Below are 13,593 nucleotides of genomic sequence, written 5' to 3' on the forward strand. Positions count from 1 at the left end.
CAACCAATGGGAGTTAACATTCACCAACAGAGAGATTGCCTAACACTACAGGTTGTTAGGACGCTGGCAAGTGATGGTTCCCCAACAACTAGGAGGAAGCTAATGCCGCGTACACACGGTCGGACTTTTCGTCTACAAAAGTCCAACGGACGCCGACGGACTAAAGCTGGCTGGTAATCCGATCGTGTGTGGGCTTCTCCGGACTTTCAGCAGACTTTTTCAGCCTCAAATCCGACGGACTTTAGATTTGAAACATGCTTCAAATCTTTACGTCGTAACTACGACGGACCCCGAAATCCGCTCGTCTGTGTGCTAGTCCGACGGACAAAAACCCATGCTAGGGCAGCTATTGGCTACTGGCTATGAACTTCCTTATTTTAGTCCGGTGTACGTCATCACGTACGAATCCGTCGGACTTTTGTGTGGTCGTGTGTAGGCAAGTCCGTTCGTTAGAAAGTCTGCTGCAAGTCCGCCGAAAGTCCGCCGGAAGTCTGTCGGACAGGCTGTCGGACTTTTGTAGACGAAAAGTCCGACCGTGTGTACGCGGCATAAGACATTTAGTAGTGTTAATCATACTGCTGCTAAATGTTTCACTTTACACTGCAGCTGGAGGCTCGTTCAGCTGAAAATGCATTTGTTCACCAATTTGCACAAAATTCCCCAAAGACGCTACACTGTGCAGAAGACTCCCTAACATTATTCCTATGGAATTTGCAGTGACAGTGCTTGAAACCAGGAAATGCGCTGACATTGTGTTTTTTTTTTAATTTTTAATCATGACCATTTGGTAATTCAGTTTTCCAGCAAGTGTAGAAATTTAGCAGATGATGATCAAATTCAATTTTGTGTCACTTTGTAGGTAGGCTGTGTGTCCTGAGCGATGTGCATTTTTGTGTTTTAGGCAGGGGGTGAAAATGAAAAGTTTAGGTATTGGCATGAAAGAGTCTCTCCCTGGATGATCTGGCAGGTAAATGGCTGTGTTTCGTCATCTTCTGGATTTCCACCGTGCTGAGATCACATTCCAACATCTGTCTGACCCACTCATCACCCAGAGAACCGTCTACAAATTCCTGAAGACTGATGATGGCTGAAAGAGGAGAACATATTGAAATATAAGAGGATCATAGCTGCCAATTTGTCTTTACTTTGCATAGTAGAGATGAGCGACAGAAAAGGTTTCAATTTTCCGTAAATTTTGGCAAAAACGGGGAAGGTGAAATTACGAGGTGTATGGTGGTTTTTCAGGGTTTAATGGGATTAAAAAGATGAGTAGATGGGCCTGGGTTTGTACAAACATAAAATGTACTGTATACTAAATGTACTTACTGTATACCCACTGGAACTCCCTTAGATAAAATCCATTCCCAATGATGACCCAGAACTGAGGATACCCAAAATAGTATGGCCACTGATACATATACACTATACACACATATATGTATACATATACACACACATACACACAGTGTCAGTTGACAATTTTCTGCCGGGTTACTTCAACAAAAGTCAATTGAACAATCGACTGTTGTCAAGCCAGATGGTTCCAACAAGACCACACACAGTTCAATATTCAGCTTTAACCACTTAGCCGCCCCATAGCAGATTTACTGCTACTGCGCTACGCAGGATCATGTACTGTATATATACATGATCCTGCCCTTTGGGGTATTGGGCGCGAGTGCACACCTCCGCCAGCTCACTCACGCTGCGACCCGCAGATCATTCTGTACACAGGCAGAACGGCGATCTGCCTATGTAAACAAGGCAGATTGCCATTCTATCATGACAGAAGGCATGGATCCTGTGTTTCTGTAAAGCAGAAACACCGTTATAATCCTTCCACTAGTAAAAGCACCTCCCCCACTACACTGAAACATTAGCTAGGCACACCCTTTGATCGCCCCTGATGTTAAGCCCTTCCCTGCCAGTGTCATTAGTACAGTGACAGTGCATATTTTTAGCACTGATCACTGTAATAATGTCACTGATCCCCGAAAAAGTGTCGGTTAGGTGTTCGATTTGTCTGGCGTAATATCGCATTCCCACTATAAGTCGCTGATCGCTGCCATTACTAGTAAAAAAATTAAAAAAACAAAATGATCCCATTGTTTGTAGACGCTATCAATTTTGTCAACAATATGTAGCAAAATACAAATTGGCCTAAATTGATGAAGAAATTAGATTTTTTTTAGTGAATACGTTTAATAGCAGAAAGTAAAAAATATTGTTTTTTCAAAATTGTTGGTCATTCTTTGTTTATAGCGCAAAAAAAGCTCTATTTGTGGGGAAAAAAAGACATACATTTTATTTGGGCACAGTGTCGCATGATAGCACAATTGTCAATTAAAGTAATGCAGTGCCGTATCTTCAAAAAATGGCCTGATCAGACAGAAAATCTTCCGGAGATGGAGTGTTTAATAAAATACTTTTTTTATGTTACTTTTACCATTTTGATCCTTGTCCAGACGAATGAAGATGCGATTAGTGCATTCTTCTGCAGTCATCGGATTGACCTTTGTGAGGGATGCTGCAACACTCATTTTATACACAGCCTGTGCAGAGACAGACAAAATAGAAAAGTCACTTGGACTGTTGCCACTTCTGAATTAGAAGAACATTTGTAGCTTAATTTCTTTTCACTGAAGGAAACAAGTTCAATGTGTACCATGCATAACATATATGTTTTCATGCTAATTCCATTGCATGCTAAGTAATGAGGTGTAACACTTCTAGAAATGTATTTGCTCTCACATAGATCACAGTACTTCCCCTGGCAATGCCTTCATCTGCCTTTCTTTCCAGAAAGACAGCACCATATTTGTCCAGACATCATCCAATGCCAACATCTACATCATAGACTGAGATGCCATCTCAGAGATGGCAATTGTGTTTTTATTCCTTATGCCTGCACCAGACTGGTGATCTGGTGGTCTCAGCCTAGGCAGTCTTGGACTGCTTGCAGGAAACAGAACTTGAGTATATATTAAACAAATATGTCTGGTACAATTACAAGGTTTACATAGCAATACGTTTTTTTAGCACATTAACACACACCGAAGTGTACAGTATATACATCAAATGGATATATCCTAGAAAAAAAAAATTAGACTATAAATTATCTTTAAAGATAGAGATGATACCATTGGACTATGTTGCTACAGAACCATTAGTGGACCCAGGTGTATAGGCATGTGACCCTCCTCCTTCCTTGGTGATGTGTATGCTGTCACACAAACATCCCAATCTCTATCAGTTCAGAATGGCACAAAACCAGCTAAAAGCTTCCAATTGTTCCCTGGGACCTTGCTGTCTGATCTACCGGCATTCCATAACTGTATTTCTCTGATCTTTGCAGACCTGTTACCTTGCTGATTTGGCTTGTTGTACTCTGGCTTGCTCTCTTTCCATTGCTTTTCCACTTGTGTACCTAACCAACAATGTTCACCTGGTTTGCCTGTTAATCTGACTTAGTTTCCCTGCACTCATCTGCCAATCTGTACCCTGCTTGATTACCTGTCCTTCTGGTTTCCATCTTATCTTGCATCTGATTACTTCTGTACCTTCCTTCCTAGGATCCTGCTTGATTCCAACTCAGCCTTTCACCTATCTTACCATCATGGTGGGGCCAACCTAGGAGCCAAAACCTGACAGCTCTACAAAAAAAAAATTCCACCTCCACCAAGAGATCTGGAGAAAATCAGGTGCTCCTTGGAATTTGAAACCCATGGGAAGACACAGCGAAAACATATTCAGGAAGATTCCCTACAATGTTTACTGACCCTCATGATTTCCAGCATCTCCGAGCGGGTGATCGCACCATCTCCGTCCTTGTCGTATAGCTTGAAGGACCACCTAAGCTTGTCTTCTGGGGTCCCGTGTGCCAGCATGCTGATTGCTGTAACATATTCCCGGAAGTCCACAATGCCATCCTACAGCCAAGATAAGGAAAGAATTGTTATGAATGGAGTCCTGAATATGGAAGTTTATTCATAGTTATTGGATGCCAAAGGGATGCGGTTTACTGGGGGCTTGTACAATAATAGGTACCAGGAGCTAGGCTTAAAGTGAACCTGTATTGAAAGTAAAATATAGTAGGGGAGAAGCCAAGACTGTGTGTGCTATATGTCCAAATCCAAGCAAATCATGTACATCTATGAGCAGAATATGTAGTCATGAACTTTGTGTGGAAATATAGAAGAGGAACTGAGTAACATAAAAATGACTTTATTATGTACCATTAAAAATCTATGACACGACATTAAAAATTACTCTCCACATAGGGGTTCACAACATGAAATATTCTGATTACAGTTCACATGTGGACTAAAGAATCCTTCTTTAGGAACACGTGACAGAATCAGTACACTGGAACCCACTTCTAATGTTTAATAGAAATATCTGCCAGTAGGGTAGACAGGAATTCATAGCATGTGTATGCCGCCCATAGAGGTGCAAATGAGTAAGCCAAGGTGAAGCCACTGTCTATTGGATGGAAAATGAGGGTACATTCAGTAAACAGCCAATGGTCTTGAACACGTAATCTTAAAATAAAAGGACCAACTTTCCAATGGGGAAATATCCAGACCCAATGTGAGTAAGTCAGCAGCATGGTTGTCAAAGTAGTCAAGGCACATATATTCCAAAGAGGGGGCTCTTGATAACTATCTTAGAAAAAAACTCAGTTCACATGAATCCAGCCTGGATTCATGCGAACTGAGTTTCTTTCTAAGATACAGTACTTTTCAAGAGCACCCTCTTTGGAAGTCTGGAAGCGGATATTCTCCGGACTTCAAGCGGTTATACCTGGATGATGCTGATTTTAGTTTTTTTCATTTCTGACTAAATGTAGGCCTTAATTGTTTCCCCAGAGTTTGGCTTTAAAGCACTGAATAAAAAACCTAGGATTGCTCTTACCCCATTGTTATCCAGGGCTCGGAATATCTGCTCTGCATATTCTGAAGAATTTTCTCCCACTGTAACGTCACAGAAAAACTGACGAAATTCATGGAGAGTGATCAATCCACTGGGACATTCCTCGACAAACTTTCTGTAAGGAAACACACACTGTTGAAGATGCCTACATTGAGTATTGAAGGGAATGTATTCTGGATTTATGCATATGTTTTTTATTCATTTATTATAATCAATTGTAAAACAAAAAATGTTTATACAAATATCTTGAAGCACTGTGTATTGTTTGAATTTTTTTAGCAAGGAAGTATAGTTTTTGGTTTCTTTTTTATAATTTCACATATCTTTACAGCCTGTTGGGAAAAGCTTGTTGTTTGTAGACCTGTAGTTTCAACCAGACAAGGATAGCCTCAAGGCGGGCAGCTACTCTGGCAATGACTCTTAAAGTGTTTGTTAACTCCAAAAAAAAAAAATTGATTTCCTGGTCCCCTAAAGCAGATTAAACAGCACAGTGCTTGTGCTGTGTAATCTGCCCCCCTCTAAACTGTAAAAAAAAACTGCCTGAACCTGCCACTTCCTGTATCCCCTCTCTGTACTGACCACCGTGGTCAGAGTGCGTCCCTCCGTCATAGGCAGCCCTGCTCTCAGCTCTTCTCTCTCTCCCTCATCTCCTCCTCTCTGCCTGTCATCTGTGTGTTTCCGTCTTTGCCCCGCCCTCCGGCGCTATTAGTAAAATAAAAAAGTCTAAATGGTCCCTGCCAGCCCCTCTCTTATAGCCTGGCATAGCACACTGCATTAGTCTTTTATAAAAATGAGCAAATACTGTAAATACTGACTTAGCGCGACCTTCAGGCCGGTCACGTGACTCTCGGCTGGTTTCAGTGATCTCCCCGGCTGACATCAGAGGGAGATCTCAGCCCCTCCTGCAGAAGCCATATTTCAGATGTATACAGCGGCCGCGAGTCATGTGACCGGCCTGAAGATCATTCTAAATAGGTATTTAAAACGCTCTTTTTTATAAGACTAATGCCGTGTGCTATGCCAGGCTCTAATAGAGGGTCTGGCAGTGTTTGCGTTATATGGGTTAACAAACACTTTAAGCTGATCCAGCACTGAGAATCCTTTGTTTTTGTTAAACAAAGATTGCATGTATAGTGGACATAAAAAGTGTACACACCCCTGTTAAAATGTCAGGCTTCTGTGATTTAAAAAAATTACACAAAGATAAATAATTTAAGAGCTTTTTCCACCTTTAATGTGACCGATAAACTGTACAACTCTGTTGAACACCAAACTGAAATCTTTTAGGTGGAGGGAAGTAAAAATAAAAAAATAAAATAATAATGGTTGCAAAAGTGTACACACCCTTAAACTAATACTTTGTTGAAGCACCTTTTGATTTTATTATAGCACTCAGTCTTTTTGGGTATGAGTCTATCAGCATGGCACATCTTGACTTGGCAATATTTGCCTACTCTTCTTTGCAAAAACACTCCAAATCTGCCAGATTGTGAGGGCATCTCCTGTGAACAGCCCTCTTCAGATCACCCCACAGATTTTCAAAGAAATTCAGGTCTGGGCCATTCCAAAACTTTAATCTTTTTCTGGTGAAGCCATTCCTTTGTTGATTTGGATGTAGTTGTCATGTTGAAAAAATGAAGTTCCTCTTCATGTTCAGCTTTCTAGCAGAAGCCTGAAGGTTTTGTGCCAATACTGATTGGTATGTGGAACTGTTCATAATTTGCTCTATCTTGACTAAGGCTACTGTTCCAGCTGAAGAAAAACAGCCCCAAAGCATGATGCTGCCACCACCATGCTTCACTGTGGGTATGGTGTTCTTTTGGTAATGTGCAATGTTGTTTTTGCACCAAACATATCTTTTGGAATTATGGTCAAAAAGTTCAATCTTGGTTTCATCAGACCATAACATATTTTTCCACATGCTTTTGGGAGACTTCAGATGTGTTTTTGCAAAACTTAGCCAGGCTTGGATGTTTTTCTTCGTAACTAAAGGCTTCCTTTCCTCTTGCTACTCTACCCCACAGCCCAGACATATGAAGAATATGGGATTGTTGTCACATGTACCACACAGCCAGTACTTGCCAGATATTCCTGCAGCTCCTTTAATGTTTCTGTAGGCCTCTTGGCAGCCTCCCGGACCAATTTCCTTCTTGTCTTTTCATCAATTTTGGAGGAACGTCCAGTTTTTGGTAATGTTACTGTTGTGCCATATTTTCTCCACTTGATGACAACTGTCTTCATTGTGTTCCATGGTATATCTACTGCCTTGGAAATTCTTTTGTACCCTTCTCCTGAATGGTACGTTTTAACAAAGAGATCCCTCTGATACTTTGGAAGCTTTCTGCAGACCATAGCTTTTGCTGTAGGATGCGACTAAGAAAATGCCAGGAAAGACCTACTAGAACAGCAGAACCTTATTTAGGGTTAATCAGAGGCACTTTAAATGATGGCAGGTGTGTACTGACTTCTATTTAACATGAGTTTGAATGTGATTTCTTAATTCTGAGCACAGCTACATCCCCAGTTATAAGAGGGTGTGCACACTTATGCAACTACATTATTTTAGTTTTTTTTTACTTCTCCCCACCCCCTAAATGAATAAAAGTTCTAAAATTATTTATCTTTGTCTACTTTTTTACACCACAGAAACATGAAATTTTAACAGGGGTGTATAAACTTTATATCTGCTGTATCTATTATGTGGATGACTGACCATCACACCTCCCTATAAGTCCAAAAATAAGTGGACACCCTTTTAAATGAATTCATGTTTTACCAGTAAAAATTACTGTTATTGCTACAGGATACATTTTAGCAAAGACATTTTAACTATTGTGGGCTTTCATCCTTGTAGTAACCTTGGGGTAAGGTCCTTTTCTGTTCCGCCATGATTGTGTACCTAATTACAAAGCCAGCTCCATAAGACAAGGTTTGACCAGTTTAGTGTGGAGGACTTCAAATTGCCAACACAGAGCCCGCACCTCAACCCAACCAAACACCTTTGGGGTAAATTACAACACTGATTGGGAACCAGGTAGTCTCTTGCACCATCAGTATCTGACATGTTCTTTCAGGCTGAATGGGCACAAATTCCCACAGGTCACACTCCAAGATATTTTGGAAAGCCTTCCCAAAAGAGTGGAGGCTGTTGGAGCTCCGAAGTACAGCCATCACCATATTAATGCCCATGTTTTCGAAATGGGACATCCAGCCAGCTCATACTGCTGTCATGGTCCGGTGTCAACGAACTTTTGGCTATATAATGTATTATGAAAAAAAAATAAATATAAAACAACAGCTTTTAAATCTAAAACAGATTAACGTAAAAACAGCGTAAAACCATTATAGATTCCCTGTAAAAGATATTTCTTCAAAGCCTGCAAGTGCAGTTAAAATAAAATTAAAAAAAATAAAAATCAGCAAAAAGGACGTAACTTAGAGTCAGTATGGGTTTTCCTTGTGTTGATGTCTCTTCTGTTAGGAGAAATCATCCTTCGTTCATGCTCCCAACCCCCCCCCCCCCCATGCTTGCTGCCGTAATCTTCCGGCGTGGTGGGGGTTGATAGAACTAAGGGACTGTTACAGGCTGTCATCAAGAGAGCCCAACTATGCCTGCCCTTTCTGCCCAGCTGATCCATTCATAGAAGCTGTACTATAGCTTCTATGAATAAAACACGATTTATGAATGGAGGGGATGGAGCTATTAATCATCTGCCCATCCTTCATTCACAGAAGCTATAGTAAGGCTTCTATAAATGTCAGAGCTGGACGGAAAGAGTGAGCATAGTCCGTCACACTTTATGTGAACCTGTGACAGTCCCAAAGTTCTCTTACTGCACTGGAAGATTAAGGCGGCACAGTGGAGGGGAAACATGGATGGGGGAGGATTTCTACTAACAAAAGAGGCATCAGCACAAGGGATACATCCTACTGACTGTAAGTTATTTCAAGTGTGCTGATTTTTCTGCTTTTTGGTTGATGGTGTTAACATGTAAAAATTTCATTCCTCATGTCTAGTAAGTGTAAAATATAACTCATCCTGCTGTTTTCCAGTCAAGCCAAAACTAATATTCCATTGCCTGGTATGCAGAAGAGATTCCCCATGGGCTCCACAGGAGTTCTCTCTGACCCCACCCTTACCCAAGACCATTATAAGTAGGACTAACCATCAAACCATGTTATTGTTTAATTTTACATTAGTGACATTGCTGGATGAGGCCAAACCATCAATTCTTTAGAGAGATTTCACGGGTGGAGTTTCCAGTCCATATAACCAATATCACATTAGTTCACAATAAGCCTTAAAGTGGTTGTAAACCTTTACATATACCCAATGAAGACACTAGCCTCAGGTAATACACAGAGATGAAACAAATCCTCCTACATAATTTGTACCTGTTTATCTGCAGCGACCTCTTTTCTACAGCCATGCAGAATTTATACAGCTTGTCTGAGCTTTCAGAAAGCAGGGGTGAGGAGCTGAAGTTACACTCTATAGAGCTCAGTGAGGGGAGCTCTGAGAGCTGATTGGAGGGAAGTGACACACACAGCACACAGGAACAAAGCTGAGGCTGTCAATCACAGGCTGTGTGCTGTAGCGTTCTCTGTTTCCTTTTTTTCTCTTTTGACAGGAAAACCTGTCAAAAGTGACTCATGTTGCTAGCAAAGGAATGAGGCAGCAGACAGAAATGACACTTAGTGCTCTGGACTGAGACAGGCACACAGAAGGATATGCTTTGTTCATATTTCATGTCAGAAGCTTACAACCACTTTAAAGTATAAGATATGGATATAGTGGAGAAGAGTGAGAACACCTGTCAGGTTTTTATTGCTATCTATGTCCCCAGTAGGGAGATTTACTCTTTTATTGTCTTAAACATCAATTTAACTGGGTATAAAAATGAGGGTGAATCCAAAATTTTGACTTGCCACCAGAACATAATTTGAGGGGAAATCTTCCAACTGAGACACTTCTTTCCATGACGTCTAAGTGGGGACTTCCCTCAAGTTTCAATGATATCCTCTCACTTCTTGTTGAGTCTACAGTACAAGAAGTGAAGGGAAATCTCCTTAATGAAACACTGATATCAAGACTGCAAAAAAACTGACAGCAGTTTTAACCCTCCCTCTATTCAAACTAAAATATAATGGTTTAGATATACTTTAACACTTTACCTGAGCTTAAATTCTTCCAGCTTTGTGGTGCATTACCACATGCAGATAATGCACCTCTAATGTGCTTAAAGATGTTCCTTTTTTTCGAATACAACACACCATGTTGCCGTACATTGCTGCATGCTACAAGGCAAGTGTGTTGCCTTTGTTATGCGTTGCATTGGGGTGCGGTTCAAAATGAATGACAATGGCATGCAGCAACATATATTATGTGCAATAATGTGCCTTGTGGTAATGCATGTGTTACTGCAACACAGAATTCTGAATGGACCCTAAATTATATGTAATCTCTATTACTAAAATCTGATTGATTTTAGTGATTTAGTGACTGACTATGGATAGATTTTGTCCTCTGAGCCTGAATTTACTACACGTAGCAATCAACCACACCTAAAGATCAGTTGTGTTGTCTGTTTCATCCAGTTCTCTTCTGTGTATTTCTTTCTACAGCTTTTAACGGACTACCTATTTAGGATCAGTTCCAGTCGTCTTGGAGTTCTTTCACACATGTTTCTAATCTACACCTCCTTCTGACCACATTCTGATTTCGTTCTTACTTGTATCTGACCCCCTTCTGACCCCATTCTGACTTGCATCTGACCTCTTTCTGACCACATTCTCATCTCCTTCTTACTTGTATCTGACCCATTTCTGATCTGATCCTGACTTGTATCTGACCTCCTGGCCACATTCTGATCTCCTTCTTACTTGTATCTGACTCCTTTCTGATCCCATTCGGACTTGCATCTAACCTCCTTCTGAGCACATTTGGATAAGCTTCTGACTTGATTCTGACCCCTTTCTGATCTGATTCTGACTTGCATCTGACCTCCTTCTGAGCACATTCTGATCTCCTATTGACTTGTGTCTGACCCATTTCTGATCTGATTCTGACTTGCATCTGACCTCCTTCTGAGCACATTCTGATCTCCTATTGACTTGTGTCTGACCCATTTCTGATCTCTTTCAATCTTAGTTTATTTCAAAATAAAGATATAACAGAAAGGTATAGTACCGTATAGTACAATATTGTATACATTATATACACAACAAGAAAAATATTGTATTAGTACGTTAGATATATAGGTTTGTAATGTATTAGTGTACTAACAAGTGTGGGGGGATCATCTTGTAACCACCTTTAAACTTTTGCGTGTTTGTGTTATCAGGAGATTCCTCTCTTCTGATCTCCTATTGACTTGTGTCTGACCCATTTCTGATCTGATTCTGACTTGCATCTGACCTCCTTCTGAGCATATTTGGATCTCCCACTGGCTTGATTCTGATCCCTTTCTGATCTCATTCTGACTTGTATCTGACCTCCTTCTGAGCATATTCTGGTCACCTACTGACTTGTGTCTGACCCCTTTCTGATTTCATTCTGACTTGCATCTGACATCCTTCTGAACACATTTTGATATCCTTCTGACTTGATTCTGACCTCATTATGACTTTTGCATCTGACCTCCTTCTGAATGCATTTTTTTATGCTTTTTTTATTTTGCTAATAAATCAGGTAGTTTACAGTACAGGTAAATACATGTATACATGTACAATACACAAAGACTGGAAGTGTAGAAACATTTAGGCTCTGAATACAAATGGTCAAAATGCATAAGGCCTCATTCACACGAGGCGGACTCCGTTTCCACGGAGCCCGCCTCGGTCCGCCGGCTCAGCGGGAGATCTCTCCGTTGATCTCCGCTGAGCCAGCGGATGACAGGTCCCTCTCTGCTCACTGAGCGGGGAGGGGCTTGTCAGGCGCCGCTGCTGCCTATGGAGGAATTGGATGAAAACGGACAGCATGTCCGTTTTCGTCAGATCTCACCCGATCCAAGCAGCCAGCGACGGATCCAGACGTAGGGCCATCCGTCTGCTTTTAGCGGATCGGACTGGGTCGGATGTCAGCGAACATGTCTCTCATAGGCTAACATGGAGCGCCCGTTCAGGTCCTCCGTCAAAACTGACAGGCGGACCTGAGCGGTCCGATCGTGTGAAAAGGGCCTTACACAAAACAGCAAATATAAACAAGGCATGGTGGTAACAGACAAGCATGGTACAGTAGGCTTCCAGGTACATCTAACAGTAACAATATCGGTTTCGGAGATCCATATTGAGCGAAAAGCAGGTCTGACAGCAAAAAAAGCTCACACCAATTTTTGTTAAAAGAAAGAGCATCTTGATAACCCTTATAAACTCTCAAAATACAGACAAATGATGCTGCCCTATTTGAGATCCCACCCACATATATGCAGAAAGAATTACACGTAACAGTTAATACTTAATATAATTATATTAATAATTAATATGATCAATTAACAGTTAATGTTAAATCGGTACTAAATAGGATCACGGTGACACAAATGAAGATGTATTCTGTTAACAATTAACAAAAGAACTGGAAAAACTCACTGCTCAGTACTCACTGGATCTCCAGCAGAATCAACTTCTTTTTTGCACTTAACAAACAGATATAAAAAAGCTTTCAATAGAAAATTTAACAGAACTAAAGGGAATTATTAGGGTTTGCTTAGACTTTAAGGAACCCCTGCCGCTCCAATCTTCATCTCAAAGGCAGGCCCTCTAGAGATATTAAATATATTTTTTGCTAAATGCTATTGGTATCTGCATAACTTACTGTGTAGCCAGGCACTTTTTAGGACTCCTTTGCCTGTGGCCCCAAAAAGGTGTAGTTATACTCTTTTGCTATCATAAACGGCTGTGAAGAAGATACATCTCATCTGCCATCTTCAATTCGGCTTTGTTATCAAAGTTTACAAACACCAGACAAAATGTATACAAAAAATTACCTATACCATTCATGCAGTTCCAGGACGTAGGTACCACATCTATGTGGCATGGAAGCCACTTGACCCATGACTGAGCGACATCGGGAAACCAGACTGCCCCTGGCAGCAGAATTTATATAAGGTGAAAGATTAAGAGACCGGCATCTGCCAAATGACATTACAAGTATTTAATCTGCTCAGACTCAATGCCCTGGGCCTAATGTGATTACATCTCCTATAATTCACTTTAACCACAACACAGCCCTGCCTGAACCCTCCTGGCTGCCAAACACGGCTGAACGTTGAGGATAAACGTTATGTATATTAATACGGCCTGCTTAGATGCCGAATGTCCCCATTTCTTAAAAAAATACACCCCAATGTCTCTATGTCCAGAAATTTCTCAGAATCTTTGTTTTAAAGTAGATGTAAACCTTACCTGAATGCTAATTAGTTTACTAATGCACTGTTTATCATTAACAACTGCTTTTTTGTAAAATACTCTTCATGTTTAGGGATGAATGATTTTTTTTTTTTTTTTGTCCCTGAAATTTTAGTAAAAATCTAAAATTGGAGTCAATGGGAAAGGTGAAATTAATGTTTTTGGTGGTTATTGGGGTGCAATAGGATTCAAATGGCTCCTGATGGTTACAGAAGTTCCTTCCAACTATCCTGTGCATATCAAAAAATCCCCATC

At 40.7% G+C, this 13,593-nt stretch overlaps 1 protein-coding gene across 1 annotated transcript; it reads right to left on the minus strand.

The window, feature by feature from the left end:
- Positions 1-555: 555 nt before the first annotated feature.
- LOC141132825 (guanylyl cyclase inhibitory protein) lies at positions 556-13,011 on the minus strand. Its single transcript, XM_073621731.1, has 5 exons — positions 12,918-13,011; positions 4,915-5,047; positions 3,780-3,929; positions 2,447-2,552; positions 556-1,087 (listed from the first exon to the last, which is right to left on the minus strand). Exons 1-5 carry the CDS (start codon positions 12,983-12,985, stop codon positions 924-926), a joined length of 621 nt encoding a protein of 206 aa, XP_073477832.1. The 5' UTR covers positions 12,986-13,011; the 3' UTR covers positions 556-923.
- Positions 13,012-13,593: the final 582 nt, after the last annotated feature.

Source organism: Aquarana catesbeiana, linkage group LG03 (assembly GCF_042186555.1).
Source record: "Aquarana catesbeiana isolate 2022-GZ linkage group LG03, ASM4218655v1, whole genome shotgun sequence".
NCBI classification, from domain to species: domain Eukaryota; kingdom Metazoa; phylum Chordata; class Amphibia; order Anura; family Ranidae; genus Aquarana; species Aquarana catesbeiana.

Coding starts and splice junctions, on each gene's coding strand:
- LOC141132825 (XM_073621731.1), bottom strand. CDS start 12,985: ATGGGTCAAGTGGCTTCCATGCCACATAGATGTGGTACCTACGTCCTG. Junction 2,553..3,779: donor AGATGCTGGAAATCATGAGG/GTCAGTAAACAT, acceptor GTCTCTGCACAG/GCTGTGTATAAAATGAGTGT. Junction 1,088..2,446: donor TCTGGACAAGGATCAAAATG/GTAAAAGTAACA, acceptor CTCCTCTTTCAG/CCATCATCAGTCTTCAGGAA.